General features: G+C 39.5%; 1 protein-coding gene across 9 annotated transcripts in view; it reads left to right on the forward strand.

Moving 5' to 3' along the window:
* Positions 1-300: 300 nt before the first annotated feature.
* Positions 301-16916, forward strand: part of LOC111657166 (uncharacterized) — a 40579-nt gene continuing 23963 nt past the window's right edge. For 7 of the 9 annotated variants that reach the window (XM_087174807.1, XM_087174811.1, XM_087174809.1 and 4 more), the window contains exons 1-2: positions 301-920; positions 16162-16248. In XM_087174807.1, the coding sequence (XP_087030933.1) occupies positions 831-920; positions 16162-16248 (177 nt within the window). In that variant the 5' untranslated portion in view covers positions 301-830. The remainder of the gene's footprint in view (positions 921-16161; positions 16249-16916) is intronic. The other 2 variants (XM_087174815.1, XM_087174816.1) reach the window with 2 other exon arrangements.

Consider the following 16916-nt stretch of genomic DNA (forward strand, 5'->3'; position numbering starts at 1 on the left):
GAATTTACAATTTGATAAGAGTTGCTTTTAGACGTTTTATTACACACAGTGTTTGAAACCCATGATCAAAATATTCACACATTCTATCATTGTGTAATTTATGGATGGAATTAAAGTGAATTAAGTAAATTATTCCCCTTCTTGTTGCAGCCCCCAGGAACCCTTTCAAGGACCCCCTGGACTCTGGACCCCACTTCGAGAACCAGTGCCGTAGATACTGCTGATTTTCCATTGTGGGTCCTTGTGGATATGAGCTGCATTACTATAGTAAGCTATAAATCCGACATCACGTGAACGCACCTTGAATGTGTACAGGTTTTGAAGTTCTTGTCCCAGGTTCGGGTCTGTGAATCCGTCGCGTGGTGCTGCTAGATGAAAATGAAACCGTTTTAATTGTAGTGTAGTTACAATTAAAGTTTATATTATTAATGTGGGTGTTTATTTTATGTCTACAGAGTGACAGACAGGGGTGGGCTCGGTTTAAAAGGACCGCGTGAATCTATAGTGAGGGAGTCTGACTGAATATGTCAGTAAACGTCTCAGACACGCACGTGGGGCTGATGCCAGGCACAGTTTGAGCCAGACTCAGTCGCGAGCTGGTGCGCGTGGTTACAGGAAGAAGTGTTAAAACGGATGTATGACAATGACCCGTGTTGAGAGCGCGACCAGCCGCGGTTTGTTTCATCTCTTCGTCGTTTAACGTGACATTTTAGCGACACATGAGACCCAGTATTGCCCTGTCTCCGGCTCTGTTTGGATTACTCGGTCCGCTGCTGGACTGTTGAAGTGACTTTATCTGCGGCGAGTGGATAACTACTGTCTGAGAAAACATGGGGACCCAAGGCACAGGACGGAAAAGATCTACCAAGAAGGAGAGGTCGACGGCGGAGGACGATGCCCTAAATCTTATAGCGAGAGAGGTGAGCGTAGAATTTAGTCTAACGTCGAATAAGTCCTTCCTGTTGACTCTGAACAGAGTGAAGAAGGAGTCCATGAAGTGGTCTTCCTCCTCAGCCCACCTAAAGACCACCATGTACAGCCCTATGTAACATATGACCCCAATACCTACATTTTTGTTGCTAGTGACCGAAGTTTTTACAATTTCCACGTCTAAAATCATACATTTTTACAGGCTTTACTCAGTTAAACTCTAATTTCCATCACTATCTTTAGATAACCATACTTTTCGTGACTTTGGTTTGGCAACATTTAGTCATCATTTCTGAACATTCTGAACAAGTATGCCCCAAGTTTTTAGATTGATTTCCTGCCTTCCAGGTAACTCTTGGTTCTTTTTTTAAATATACTTTTTAAAAAAGTGGTTATCTGATATATACGAAAATATGAAAAGAACACCTGAATGGACCGTGTAAATAAAGGATTAGCCAATTAGTATGAACATAATAATAAATGTGTGCCTGTATAAATTGGGGGGAAACAATGATGAGAAAAGGCTGTCAAAAGAAATACTGTGATATGTTTTTTGCACATGCATCAAATCCTGGCTATGATAATTATTGTTTTATTGTAGAGAAAGATCTATCTGTTCTCCAGACTGTATGAATTGCAGTGCAGCAGCAGCAGTTCTGAAAAGCATGTCCCACAGCAGATTAAAATGGTTTAAATCTTTCATGTGCTAACCTGCTGGAGTTATTGTGCTTCCCCTCAATAATGCAGGTCTGGAAACTCTGTTGTTTCTAACAGGTGGTGAAGTCATGTTGTGACAGGTTTACACTGTTTCAAGGTTTCTAATCTCTGTATTATGATGAGTCTAGTGTGGCACAAATAATGCCTAGTGTGTCTCTGAAACTTAAGTCGCCCTGTTTGAAGTGTAATACCCTGCACGCTTTTGTCTACACTTGTGTGTCTGAGGTGTGAAACATCAACATTTCAGTGTAATTTTCAAAAAACAAAGCAAAACCTGACATTTATTATTATGAAGCAACATTTTGCCTCTACCTTTGAGGATATATTGATCCATATTTGAGAAATACTGGGCAATGAACAATAAATACATTTTTCCTTACTGCCAAAAATGCATTTCCAAATGATTTAGTGAGGATCCTGCTGCCTGTACTCAGAGAAATTTTTTTTTCATAAAAACATGAACTCTACTAATTCAGAGCAGCTCTGACAAGCTTTCTTCAGTTGGGAGGAAGTTGGGTCTGTGCTAACCCAACCCGGATGTTTCAACAAATTTGCATATCATTTTTAACTGTCACGCACACCCTGTGTAGTCATCACTTTTTTTAGCTGTGAATGGCCGTGGTAACGGGCCTCAACACAGCAGAGGTCTGGCTGTTTTGCATGCACTCTTCTCTTTACTGCTTAGCTGACTATTTACACTGGAGTAGTGTGTCTGAGGTTGCACATTCCTGTAGCTGGTAATCGTTTCTTGTTGTAGTCTATTTGGAGTGGCAGGACTGTCACCTGGCTGAATATGAGGAGATGAGGAGTTTGCTCAGGCACAGTCAGCAGCAGCAGATAGATAATATCCAAACAGGAGATTCCCTGTGCTGGATGAATCCTCATCTGTTTTTAGTTGTACTGAGTCACAGCTCCAGCAATAAAACATTAAATGCTGCCAGTTCTGTGCAACAAAGAGAAAGTCTGTGCCTTTAAGTAGCATAGGGGTCAAGTCCCTCACTGGCAGTCCTCTGACAGGATGGTATGTCGGCCCTGATGAGTTGGCCCATTCTGAAAAAGAGTTTTAAAAATAGATGCTCCTGAAAGATCAGCTGTTGCTGCACCCCAGTTTTAGATTGGGTGGCTGTGGGTGGGGGATGGGGATGGAGCAGGAGGAGGAGGAGGGATGTGGCTCACCAACTGGCCATTCTGCCAGAAAGAAAATGGAAAATCTGCTTGGAATTGATGGGCAGTGTTACAGTAAGTTAAAGTTTTGGTGCATCAGTGTCGCGTTGCTGTTCTCACTTCAGAGAAACTGCTAATGCTGTAACCTGGATCAAATGGGAGGAGACCACACAGCAGGAAAGAATGTCCTCACTGAATACCACAGTGTTAGTGATTCTGCACTTAAGGGAGTTGGTTCCCTACATCTGTCAAACAGTTTAAATCCACATTATAAACATTCATTTTTACTGCAGAATGAGGATGGCACACTGTGGATGAGCTCCGCTACTCTTAATGTGAAAAAGTTGGCCAGTGTTATTAGATTACAATGAGTGATTGTAAAAATCATGAATATTTATCCTACGATCAAATTAATTCACAAATGTTGTTTGGGCTTTAATTTTTGTAATGGAGGATGGCATTTGGCGGAGTTAATCTGACCTCTTCTGAAGCATTACATCATCATCCACCAACCAAAATGAGTTTCATTTTGATATTCTCTGACTCTGTAAAATTGAGTCCTATTTTATGACAAATAGAGGTAACCTCAGGGATAATTTATAATCTGATTTCACAAAGAATTAAGCATACAATAAATATTTGACCAAACCTTAGAGCCAAACACTCAGCGGGAGACTAATATTTCAAGAATTGACCGGGAACTGTAAGTGTTTTTAGCCCACTGATGTAATCAAGAAACCAGGTGGTAGCAGTGGTGAAGCGTCATGTATGGGTGCGCATTAAAGGCCCTTGCACACCCTCGAAAGTGTTTTGAATAATTATGGCTGATTAAACGAAGCTTTGAATCACCTGACATCACCAAACCTAATGAACTAATGACAATGTGAAAAGTGTGACAGACAGTATTTCAAAGTCGGTTACAGAAAGACAAGTACAGGTGTCAATAATAAAACAAATGATTGCTGAATTCCATGTAGCTGCATTAGACTCAGGGTCCTGGTGTTGTTCATGCTAGGCTCAGATGATATCCAAAATGTAATGTCTTGATACAGTCCAGCCCAAATAGCACAATATTATTGCAGGGGGGAGTCAGTCGTATCATTTTGTTGTTGTATCTCATGTTAAAGTTGTGTTTATTTTATTAGAATATATTTTTATATTGAGGTATTTTATGTTTCAGGTTTTTTTTTTTTATAATATGTAATTGTATTCATGTATTTTATGTTTCAGGTAAAAGCGATATTGTCACGAAAAAGCTGTTTAAAGTTTTATTTGTCAAATGCCAAGGTACAAGATACAGTAAGCAAAGCAGTGAAATGACTGTTTATGATTATGAAAGATATCGCATATGGCGGGAAAATTCGATATTATTATTATATTACTCGATATCAGTCAAGCCGAGTTCATGCTGGCTCACTGTCGCACTGTCATACCTTACATACAGGACACTTGAATAGAACAGAGCCGTCATTAACACTTGTGCTTTTACTACTGCAGAAGCACTAGCAGTTTAAAGCCAATAATTCCCAATAAAACTTAGAGGAAAATGCAGCCAGGAGAAGAAGAAGCCTATGCCAGGATTTGTTCAAATCTGCAACACCAACAGATTACAGCCACGAAACACACACTGACATATTGTTATCACTTCTAAACAAATTTTAAGTTTCCTGAGATAAGCAGTTAACATGATACTGTTAACACTGTTGCAGCATGGTTTTCTAGCAGCACAGTCAGTCACTTGTTCGCTTGTTTGGTTTCAGAGTCTTTTGGTTCCAGGAGCGATATCTGTTGATGTTTACCAAACCAGTCAGCTGTGTCGTTCACCCTGATGAGCAGTAGCCAGTTGTAACTTCTGGTTTTGGTTTATTTACCAACTGGTTTATCGTAAAGCTCTGAGCACAACGACGCAATTTAGTAAGAATGATCGAATAAAATCAAACGCCCACATGCTTGATTGTTCTGTTAGGTTGCTTGTGTTTGTTTAATGAAGGCTACACAGATGAACCACAAATCTCTAAATAGTCCGGTCTGATTGTTTCTGTAGTTGGAAAGTAAGAGTGAATAGTCCAAACAGGTTTTTGTCATCTGTTTTTAGCCCCTGTGTCTCTGGGACCGAGTTCTACAGCACAGAGACATAATGAGAGCGCATTAAACCTATACAAACACTTCGGCTAGGATGCTAAGATGTTGCTAACTAGCAACTAATTTAGCAGTTTAAGTAATGCTAACATTTTCATGCAGCCACTCACTAACTTTCACATTTCTCTATACGATACAGTTTGTTATCTAACATGTAAAATTAATTTACAAAAGGACAGACCTGAAATGATTGTTGCCAGGTGTCAAGCTGACATGAACCCACTGGAGAACAGATGATAATCTCTCACTGAGAAACATTAAACAACAAATAAAAAAAAATACAGAACAAAAAGTACAAAAGATAGTACAAAATATTCAGGAAAATTAAATAATAATGATTTAAAGGCTGTTTTTATAGACCTTTATGTCCACTAGAGAGCTATAGTTAATCATTGACGTGTATCATGTATCATGGAGATTTCCCCTCAGTTAGGTGTCAGGTATTGATTATCACAGTAGTGATAACAGTCCTGGAATTTGGCCCAAGGCAGACTCTTTCTTTCTTGGAAGCGTCTGGCTCAGATTCAGTCACAGTGTGTTTTACACCCAGAGATCACACCCAGATGTGTCACAGTGTAAATCTAGACGAGTGTGTTTGTGCGCACATACTTGGCCTGTGAATGTTGTTAAATTTAACTGGACAGCTTAAAGACTTATGTTCCTTAATGTCTCTCTATGTGTGCTGGAAAGTCGAAACAAGTGATATTTTAATGACAAATAGTAGATTACAGTCAAGGTAATTTATTACTCACACACACACACACACACACACACACACACATACACACACACACACACACACTTCACATAGAAAATACTCCCTTTCATGCTTTGAGCACTGGCAATAGGATTTCATGTATTTATGTAAAAGGCATTAAGAGTCATGTTTTGTTAATAATAGAGCAGCTTCAGATTGTATCATAGGTCAGATTCAACCTGACCTGGCCCACATTTGGGTCGTCGTCACACAGGCATATTGCATAGCCAGGCATGGCATGAGAACCACATATTTGAAATCCATGTCCAGATGATGGTTTGAATCATAAAAACTATTTCATCAGACTTTATCCAACCATTTTACCATTTTGAATTAATTGTATTGGCTATATAAAGGCTTTGTTTGAGTCTGCGTCTGCCAGCTGTCAAAACTGCCCCATGGAGCTCTGTTAAAACAGCTCAATGTCTCCTTAAGTCTCACAGTGAAAAGTGAAAACCAGACAGCGCAGCATTCAGCAGCTTTGATTAATATGTTGGCAAGAAATTTTGATATCGAATTGCTTGGGTCAGGCCACAAAGGCAAGACAGGACATCTCTTTTTATGAGTGTATGCACAGTTCAGAATGATTTTGCAATTCTTTTGGCCTTGTCAGTTATTTAGTAAAGACTGTGGGGTGCTTTGGAGCAGAGCAAATACCATGCAATGTCTCCTGTTACATATTAATTGTTCGAGGTGATGGTGGAAATGTTTAGCCAATGTGTTGATCAGCTGATGTTGGCACTACAGAAATAAGGAAGGATTACCAGAAACAGTAAAGCTGGTTTTGTATATGAACTCCTGAGTTGCCCTTTCACTCATGCGGCACACAATCAGACAATCTCCATGTGAGACAGGTTGTCACTTACCGGAAATACTCTGTTTGGTTTAGGTGAGAGGTGGCACCAGAGTAAAGGGTAAAGGCTGCAGGAGTCGGGATAGAAACATGATCAACTTGCTCGCTCTCCGGACAATGACCTGCTCTATTCACACATTGGCTAAATCCTCCTCTGGGTGATGTCCAGCCTAGTTCAGGGTTGTGTTGTATGTGTGAAAGCAGCTTAAGAATCTTCTTCTAGTGAGTCCAAACAAATTTACAGTCTGGCTCAGTCTTTCCAGCTGTTTTAGCCACACTAGCGCCGTTGCTCTAAGAATCTCAGTGTCCTTAGCCACTACTGGATAGATTGCCTTGAAATTTCATGCAAACCTTCATGGTCCTCCAAGGATGGAGAGGGTGATTATAGTTATTTATATATAAATATATATAGTTTCTTAAATAGCAGAAGACAAAAAAGGACAGAAATGGTTGATGATTTGGTGGTTTAATTGATGAGTTAATTTGATAATATTCCCCTCAAAATCATTAATTGTAGGATTTCTGTAATTTTTTTAAGGATCCATAATTCTACATCCTTGTTGCTCAGTCCACAGCTCCTCAGGTTTGCTCAGGATAGTCTAGTTTGTCTGCACGAGTTAGAGAAGATGATCTAAACTGGGGATTAAGTCACCAGGTTGGTGCTGGGTGGCTGTCAGAAGCTCAGTGAAGCGGCGAAGAGAACTGAGTATTTAGAGCGGATTAGTCTGGGGCTTGACGGCGAGGAAGGGGAAGCCCACCACACAATCCCCTTTTCATTCTTACAGTCATCTTGTGAACGAGGCAGCAAGCCACAATCCCTCATTGCAGTCACAGCCAAGTTAATCTTTAACACAGGAAACAAGCAGTGACAGCAAACAAGTCAAATCTTCACTGAATAAATTGTGAAGTTTTGTAACTGTGTCCCATCCAATCTAAACACTCGACTTCATGTAGATGTAGATGTGCTGCTCTTCTAAACAAAGCATTTAGAGCTTTCTGCTTGTCCATCGAGGTGATTGTGCCACCCAGAATTTGACTACAACAGACTGAGGTTTTCCAGTGAACACCCATTATACCAAGAAGCACTTAAACAAGCATTACTGACCTAAACAATCACTTGTGTATTTCCTGATATGTGAATATACACAACCTGCTGGCTTCAGTTCGGCTTGGCTCGCCAGACTCATGTCTCCTTAAAAGGAAGTGGAGGCTCTGTGTGTCTTGGCTTCCTCTTGATGACATCATCACATGCACAGCCCGTTGCAGATTGTTATCACAAACTCCTTCCTGTTTATTCACCATGGCTCAGTTTACTTCCAAAGTTTAGGGAACAGTGGAGGGTGGAGCTTGAGCTTCAGGTACACAGTAAATATCTTTATATAGAAAAGGCAGGGATCACAGTGACCAATCATCACACACTTTTCAATTGTCAGAAAAAGAGGAGTGGCTGTGATTCAGGAGGTAGAGCATGTCGTCCATTAATTGGAAGGTTGGCGATTCAATTCCCAGATCTTCCTGTCCATGAATGTCAAAGTGACCTTGGGCTGTATGAATTAGAGCTGATATGCATTATATGCAAAAGCAATCACATTGTGATTATTTTGAAAGATATTGCAATTGTGATACGAGTCATGGTTATAGTGGGTGTATAGTGATAGTATTAATTGTGCAGCCTCAGTATGAATGTATGTGTGAATGTGGCCTGTAGTATAATGCACTTTGCATGGCGATAAGATTACTATCGAGAGTCATTTTAGTCATTATATTATCAGAGAGGACACTACACAAAATAAACCTCAATTCATGACATTACATCAAAGTCACAAGGATCGATTCGTCCAAACTGCGTCAGTGAGTGCGCCATGAGCAAGACATGTAACCCTCCCCTACTTGGGTGTCACTGCCCAGAGGGAAGGAGTAACTATTGTTCACATGAATGTGTATGACTCCCTCAAAGTAGCACAGAATAAATCACCTTTTGGAAATGAACATGTCACAGAAATTTCTTTCTGCGACTACTCTCCTGTTGTTCACTGCGCTCACAGAGCTACATTGTGTAATTTCCTGTAAGTTCTTGCTGCTTACTCCCATCATGCTTCAGTAGCAGTAAGAGTTACAACATAAACTGTTGCCTGAAGGCCCATATTCAGGCTACAAGAAGCTTCCTATTACATCCACAAGGAAAAACAAGCAGGGCCCAACTATGTATATGCAACTGGAAACATGTGGGGAACATCAACCAAAAATATCTCAAATGGTGGTTGTACAGAATAGTACATCACAGTGTTCTAGTAAGACCCAGTCAGCATTAGACCACTTGGTATGTCCATGTTTGCGTCTCGGGAGACTCTTGAATTTTGGGGAAAACTTTGTGGTTGTATTGTATTTCTTCGCTGTTCAAACCTCGGCTGCCTCCGTTGTTTTATTTTTAGAAATGTCTGAAGTGTAATATTTATTTTATTCCTGGCCTGAAGTAGCCTGCACAGTTGCTAACCAGTTTGTTTGCAGTGCTGAGAGCTCCACAGCTGTTCCATGTGTTTGTGGTGCAGCCTGAGGTCAATGTGTGAGTGGAGGCAGGCAGGAGGACAGCAGCAGGAGCTCCTTGAGCAGTTAAAGGCATTTCATGCCAAAGTCAACTGGATACCACTGTTACCATTTCCACTAAAATGTCAGTAAACACTGTCCTGACTGTCCATTGAATATGTTCCTGAGAGAGGAAAAGTCTTCAGTTATTACCTGTATGCTCAGGGCAATTAGGATAACAAGTAGCTGTGAGGAAACGGTGAACCTCTAACCCTGGATTTCGCCTCACAGGCTGCATACAGCCTGCCCTAACTTATTGCTAGAGGTTGTTGGGTCCATATGTAGACTGAGGGAAGACCTGCAGACTCTACTTAGGGCTGAAAAATTGCATATTTTTTGCTGTAAAAATATATACAGTATGTATTTTTAGTTATAGCTGATACTAGGCAGTAAAGTACAGGGCTGTCTGTAGTAACACTGGCAATATTGGTCTCTTTCAAGAAAACCACTGTTGAACATAGCATTTGCTTATTTGATGCACTACCATTATTATGAAAAGCAAAGTGGCCAGTTTCATCATAATTTCTTATTTGATTTATTAATTTAAATGTAATGGTTTTTTTTTTTTCCAAAAAGATGCAGAGCCTGTTTTTGTTTTGTTGCGTCCCCCCAATCAAAGTATTAAAACCAAAAATATACCCTTGGATTTATCAAACACACACCAACAGCCTTTTTAGTTAGTTATTCTGTCCTTGAGTGACTTGAATCTTGTGTTTTACATTTTAGGACATCAATTTTTGTCTTCTGTGTTTGCTGACATATACTGATATATCATATATTGTTTGGATAGACTAATATTACCAACTATCCCAAGGTCCATTTATTAGTGTATTTTCAGCTCAGTTTTCTAAGGATGATAGAGTTTGCTCCTGAAAAAGCTATTAAGTGGACCTTGAGTGGGAATTGGTATTGGAATTAAAAATCTGGACTGAACTTTCATCCTCAACAGGGACGAGATGTTACTGTGACTATAGCTACTGACAAGTCAACACAGCCGTCTCCATTACAACTAAGCAAAATCCATCCACTGATAAAGATGTGAATCACTTGAGAAATGGGTTTTAGATTGGATCGTGTTGTCAGCCTTTCATTTCCAAAGTTAAGAATGAACTTTGAGGCTTAAATTTTAGTGATTTTTTTTTTCCTGTGAAAAAGTAAGAAATAAAAAAAATCTGAAAAAATGTATATTACATTTTAATTGGGCTAATTTTACTGTATAAAATCTCAGCTTTCTGTTTTTTTATTTTGTTTTATTGTTTTTAAAAGAAATAAAGATTTTTAAGGTTTCATATCTGCTCCTTGTGAGAAAAAGACGTACGTTCAGTTGACTCATGTCTGTGGCAATATAATGAGCTGAGTCTTTTCACAGCCACTCCCTTTTAGGAAGCATCTGGGAGAAGTACAAGGTTCTGCAAAGAGGAACCTAACTTTTTTTTTTCTCCCCAGTCAGTCATCATCATCATCGGCTCGAAAATAAGCAAACTATGTGTGTGAATGAACTTATTGGTCCCACCCCATTTTAAACCCGGTCAAAGGCCCAGCTGGACAGAAATCTGAGTTATTCCTGTTTTCCCTCTTTGTCCACCCTGTCAGCACTCCTAGTCATTAAAATACCCGTCCATTTTGGTTGCTGAAGGCTGGCATTCAGGGCGTGGGAAATAAGCTCAGTGGAGATGGAGTCAGCGCAGGCGGGCATTTAGCTCTGGTGGCACTTGAAGACCTTAGAGATTGTCAGTAGACACAAGGGATCAGGTTGACAGAAGCCAGACCAATCCAGCTGTCCTGTGCATGCACAGTGTAGGGTTGTGAAGTGCAATTTAAAACCATTTTATGTGTGATTAAACCATCTTTCAAATCATTCTGATGACACAAAGTTTTATTTACAGGAAGTTGGAAATGTTTTAATTCTTCTAGTGGCCTTTTTCCACATTAAAACATGTTAAAAATATGGATCTAATCATGTTTTGAGTTGTGTACTCACATTATCAGTCATGTTTCCATCAATTCTCAAACCAGAGAAATCAGTGGTGTTAATCATGGTAACGTTTCATTTGGTGCTATGATCATGTGTCAGTGTTGTGGTTGCCTGACAGAAGCTCAAAATTGTCAATAAGTCACATTTTTAAGATACTTTTTTTTACACCTTGGTTGCTTTCAACTATATTTCAACCAAATGAAGGATTTTATTCATCAGACATCTGGATCTGAAGTTATCAGAGAAAGAAGCTGAGTAGATGTTAGACAGTTCAGCTCTGAGACCTTCTCTTTATCTTTACCTTCTATATCTTTTTTTTTTCTATGTTTGTCAGCATGTGAACCATTTCAAAGGTTATATTTAAGTGATGTTTAATCTTGTTAGAGTCTCCATTATTATAATGAACTAGCTCATGGGCTCTCTGGAGAACTGTCACCCCTTGAAACTGTGCTGAAGTAGAACAGTTTTGATAGAACCCAAGCCCATGTAGGTCATTATAAATAGCTGTAAAGGACGAGGAAGGATAAAAAAAGATGTGTGATTCCGTTTTTTGCCCTAGTTAGATGCATCTTCCTACCTACAGGCACCTATAATATACATTCATTCATATACAACATATGTGGGAATACAAATGATCCAGTAATCCACTCGTTTAAATGACTGACATCATAATGGATTTTGATTACTGCAAGAGAGAATTTATTGTATTATAAACACCAAACATTTCTAGTCAGCTTGTTTTTTACATAGTCTGAAGTTAAATGAGCCCCGGTTCCTTTTTAACCATAAGCAACACTCCCGCCCAGTAAAGAGGAAGGCAGCAATGTGTAAACGATGAAATCATTCACACCTCTCAGTTTTCATAGGGTTTTGAGGGGCTGCTACATTCAGATATTCAATAATTACCAGTGAAGTGTGTGTGTGATGTATAGGAGACAGGAGGGTCTTTTCAAATTACAGTAAATTGACTTTTCTTTACATGCTCAGTTTTCACACTTAAACTGACACAATAAACTAACTGCAGCGCCATACATCATAAACTGTACTATATACTATAGTAGAACAGCCTACCTTTCTTCACATAGTGGAGCTTTAGCTTTAAAATAATTATTTGTGGGTTTGGCTATGTTTGCATTGTATTCTTATTATGTTCCCAGCCTTACTGTGAGGTATGTTACAGTTTCTTTTAACAGAAGATAATAGAATAGACCAGTGGTTCCCAACCTGTAGGCTGCGAAGGTAGTGCAATTTGGCCGAAAAATCTTTTGCAGAACAGTACAATTTTGGTGAAAAGATGTAATTATACATATATATATGTATGTATGTATGTATGTATATATATCTATAGATAGATAGATATATATAGATATAAAATGTTTCTAAATGTTTTAAAACTAAATTATTAGTTATATATATTATTTTTTTTCTCTCTCTTGTATTAAGGCCTGTCATGTTGTCGCCTGCTGGACCACATCGTATACTTGTTTGCTATCTCAGTCTGATGACTGGAGAATCAAAATGGTTAGCTGGTCAGCAACAGGAAGAATAAAAAGGAAAGAGAGTCGAGAGACAGATGGTGACTCGACAAGTGATCTCTCCCCCGTCAAAAAAGAAGTATTGAGTTTCCCTGAAAGTTCAGTCAAATGTTCGATCGTTATCATTAAAATAAAAAAGTGCTCTTGCATCACATTATTTGGCCTGCGTATTGTTATGGTGTTAGATATGGGCTGCTGACATTTTTGAGATTTTCAAGTGGGTCATGAGTTGGAAAAGGTTAGGAACCTCTGTAATAGATGATGACAGTGTGTAAACATCAAGCGTGTCACATCAGTTTACTGTTTTTAGGTGGGGTTTACTGCAGCTGCGCAATTCAGAGTGCACAAGTAAGTTGTCGCTCACAGGAAAGTCTAAGTCAGTGTGATATGATTGTCTGCATGTCCTGGTACTTTATGTATTGTGTTGTGGTGCATTGTATGTGGTACTGTTTGTCCCACCCATTTAAAAAATGAAATTAAAAACAGCAGAAAGCAGATTAGTTTCTCCTCAAACTGATAAATAGTGCCTGTGTAGAGCCCATTTCTGTAAAAAGTCTATTTATGCTCTCACCTCTCATGTGGATGAAGTCAGTGTAGCTGGTTTTCTACACTGACGAGCTGTTTGAGTAAAAGCTCTTAACCCCTGAGCCTTTTGTTAGATGGAGTAAGTGTGTACCAGTGCTCCTTCCTTAGAGCAAAGTAGCCATGTTAATGGAGGTTTTCAAGAGCTGAAGTTATGTAGCTGGAGGGTCATGTTACTCCTCTGACACTGCAACTTTGTCACCCGTAGGGTCACGGAAGATAAAATGTGGTTTAAACGAGGTTCATTGTACATCTAAGCTTGAGCGTAGATGCATCAGCCCAGGAACGGCATTAGATTTTAAGAGCTTTTTTTTTTTTTCTGCGTCTGCTAGCCATGCGCAAAAAATGTTAAGTATCACAAGGACAATGAGCAATCATTGACTTAGAGGAAATGCCATTCAAGCAGCCACTGAGTGAGCCACAGGGAGAACAGCCATTTCTGGAATATATCCTTCATCACTCTTATAACTGTGGTGAAGGGCTTTTTGGGAATTTTAAGTTGAGATGTTTTATTTTTATTGTGTGTTTTTATATAAGAATCAAAACAATATCTTTTTATAGCAGTGTCCTGGTACACATTCACACACATTCTTCGACAGGATGTTCCTGGTACACACAGTTTGCTGCAGGGTAAAAGGTTTCTCTACTGATGCAGCAACAAGCTGTTTAACATTTCAGGCCACTGTCATCCACCACTTGTCGTTCTCCACCTCTGCGACTTCTTAACAGCAGAATCATTCTGCAGACTTCACAGCTCCTAACTTCAATTCTGTAACTATAATGTACGAGAAACTACACACCCCACCCATTATTACAATTAGGTGTGGTCAGGTGTTGGTTGTTGTACTTGTGACCACACTGAACTGTGATGTATCATAGTGCTGACGGAGCAAGCAGCAACCACTAGATGACACCGCAAGTTAGAGGTGGTGCTTTATCATATTGTTTACATCAATACATGGCAGTCAACTCCATGACTGAGTGTTTCCACCTTGAACTGCAGTGAACCAATGGCAGTCTCATAAAAACAGATTCAGACAGCCAGGGTCACAAACCTAAGGAACCAATCCTGTCAACTTGTGGGGACGGGGGGTGGGGCTAAATAAACCTTAAACCTTGTCAGTACAGAGAGCTAACAAAAAACAAACAAAAAAAAAAAGATGCTAACTGCGCTAACTGCTCTGATCCGTCTGCTAGTCTCTGGTTCTGGTCTCAGACTCCTCCTCTGAGTCTGGGTCTGACTGAGGCTCAAACATGTGGCTGAGTCTCTCTGATGTTTCCTCCTCTAACCATCTTGATGCTCTCTGCTCTTTCACCTGTCCACCTGGAGGGAGCAGGTGGTGGGCGGGGCACAAGGCCTGATCCAGATTTCTCAATCAGGAAGTAAGAGTAGATGTGCCTCCAGCCCCTTTAAAGAGTTTTTAATTTACTTCTTATGTGTATTTTTAAATAGGTTAAAATGTGTCTGGAGAGGAACTTTAAGAAATAATACTCTAAAGGATCCACATCAAGATTGTTTAGCTATATTTTTTGTTGTACTACCCGCCGATATATCCCAAATATTTATATTAGTATCTGCCTCAACAATTCAGTATTGGTTAGCCACAGAAAACAACATCTTACCTCAGACATATCTTTGCATTTCTGTACTACAATTTCTTGATACTTATCAACCAGCATATACACCCAAACTGATTAAACCTTTGGTAGTTGTGGAGGCAGTTGTTTTGGACTATAATGCATTCATGACAAAGCGTTTCTAACATGAGGTCATGCCTTAATATTCAGAAATGTGTTTCAATGTCATGTGTTTATTTTAAGGCTATATCACTGTTATTTGGTTATTAACCAGGGTATAATTATTCTTAAAGTGTGAAAATACAATGTGAAAACATGGACCAAGGACTCGGTCAGCCATATTATATCTTGGGCAAGAGCTTGAAGTGAAATAGCAGAAAAAGATTTGAATGCTGACGTCAAGTTATCAAATCATCTGGTTAGTGTTCTGGAGATAAGCAGATTCTTTAGTTACTGGATCAGAACATGTTTTTATTTTTTCTTTAAAAAAATATATAAACAGGTTCAACTGAGTCATGAACATACTTTTCCTTTGAAACCAACTCTTTGTGTTTTCCTGTTGCTCTGTCATGATGACTGACATTGGGGGGAACTGCATTAGAGCGGCAGTAGGAGGGATTACAGCGACCCCACCTAGAGGCGAACAAGCTGCAGTTTCACATAGTGTCTACCACAAAGTTAGAGGAAGGAAATGCTTACACACACTCTGTATCGCACACACATACAGTACACGCTCTGAGAGAGGTCCTTTTAAGGAAAAGGCCCTGCTCTTGCCTGAGTGCTATGTGGAGCAAAGGCAATGCCCTCAAATACAGACATATAAATACATACACACATTTACACACTGTTGTTACTGCATGTCTGAAGGTCTTCACAGGATTGTGTATTTCTAAATACAATTCAGGAGATACAATCAGAGTTTAAAGGACACATGATATTCTGTGTTTATAGACACTGGTAATCCAGTCTAGTGTGACACACTGCAGTGTCAGGCCTGTGCAGACTGGAAATCACCAGCTCTGATATGAATCTTTACTTGTATAACTGATTTTTTTAGGATCATTTGTACAACACTGCACCTTTCAATTAAGGATCCATTTATTCTTTGTGATTTGTCAGCTGGTAATTTAACATGTGGTACATTTACCTCCCAACAATGTGCCGCAGATTTCACCTCTTACAAGAACTCTGTCGAGGAACTGGACCACTGCTCACACGCTTGTTCAGCATTTACAGATTTTTTAGATGTGTGCCATCTGAGTCTGACTAAATTGGCTGCTGTCTCACTTCTCTTTTTCTATTTTCTTTCTCTCCATGTTTCTATTTCTCTCTCTATCCGCCCCGTCAGGCCGAAGCCAGGCTGGCAGCAAAGAGGGCAGCCAGGGCAGAAGCCAGAGAGATCCGCATGAAGGAGCTGGAGCGACAACAGAAAGAGGTATACAAGTCAAAACACGCAACCACTTTTAAAAGGTCCCATATATTACACTTTTCCAGTGTTTAATCAGAAATGTTGATCCATTAGAAGATATATTTGTGGTTTTGAGAACCAAAATAACTCAATGTAGTTTTACATCTACTCTCTAAGGCTTCTCTCTGGAGCTCTAGTAACAACAGGTCAGTGAGGCTCAGTGTCTGAACACAGGCTGTGTGCATTTCTCTGTGGACTGAGCGCTTTGATACTTTGACAGTATTAATATAGAACCTTAACCTGATCTATAATCAAACTACACATGTACATCTGTATTTATACTATATGGACCGTTAAAAAATGTTTTGAGGAGAGTTTTATCCATGTATCACTTCATGTCTTGGTACTTACTGTATAATAAACCTTAAACAGCTCAACTTTGGTGAACTTTACAATACATTATTACATTCATGTTTGTGCTATTGTATGCTGCACAGATTGGTAATACATGACCCTAAATAACGAGGGGATTTCAGAAGTCTTGTTAATTCTCTGTTGGCAGTTTGGACCTAAAGCATTTCCTGTCAACGCTGCCTTATGCTGGTAAGCTGCGACTCTTTGATCCTGTGGGTCACAGGTCAGCGGTGAAAACACGGTGCTAAAACCGCTGCTTTGAACAGAGATGTTTAGGTTAG

This window comes from Seriola lalandi, unplaced genomic scaffold (genome assembly GCF_002814215.2).
Source record: "Seriola lalandi dorsalis isolate HSWRI2012SDOR001 ecotype SW California unplaced genomic scaffold, Sedor1 jcf7180002054385, whole genome shotgun sequence".
Lineage (NCBI taxonomy): Eukaryota > Metazoa > Chordata > Actinopteri > Carangiformes > Carangidae > Seriola > Seriola lalandi.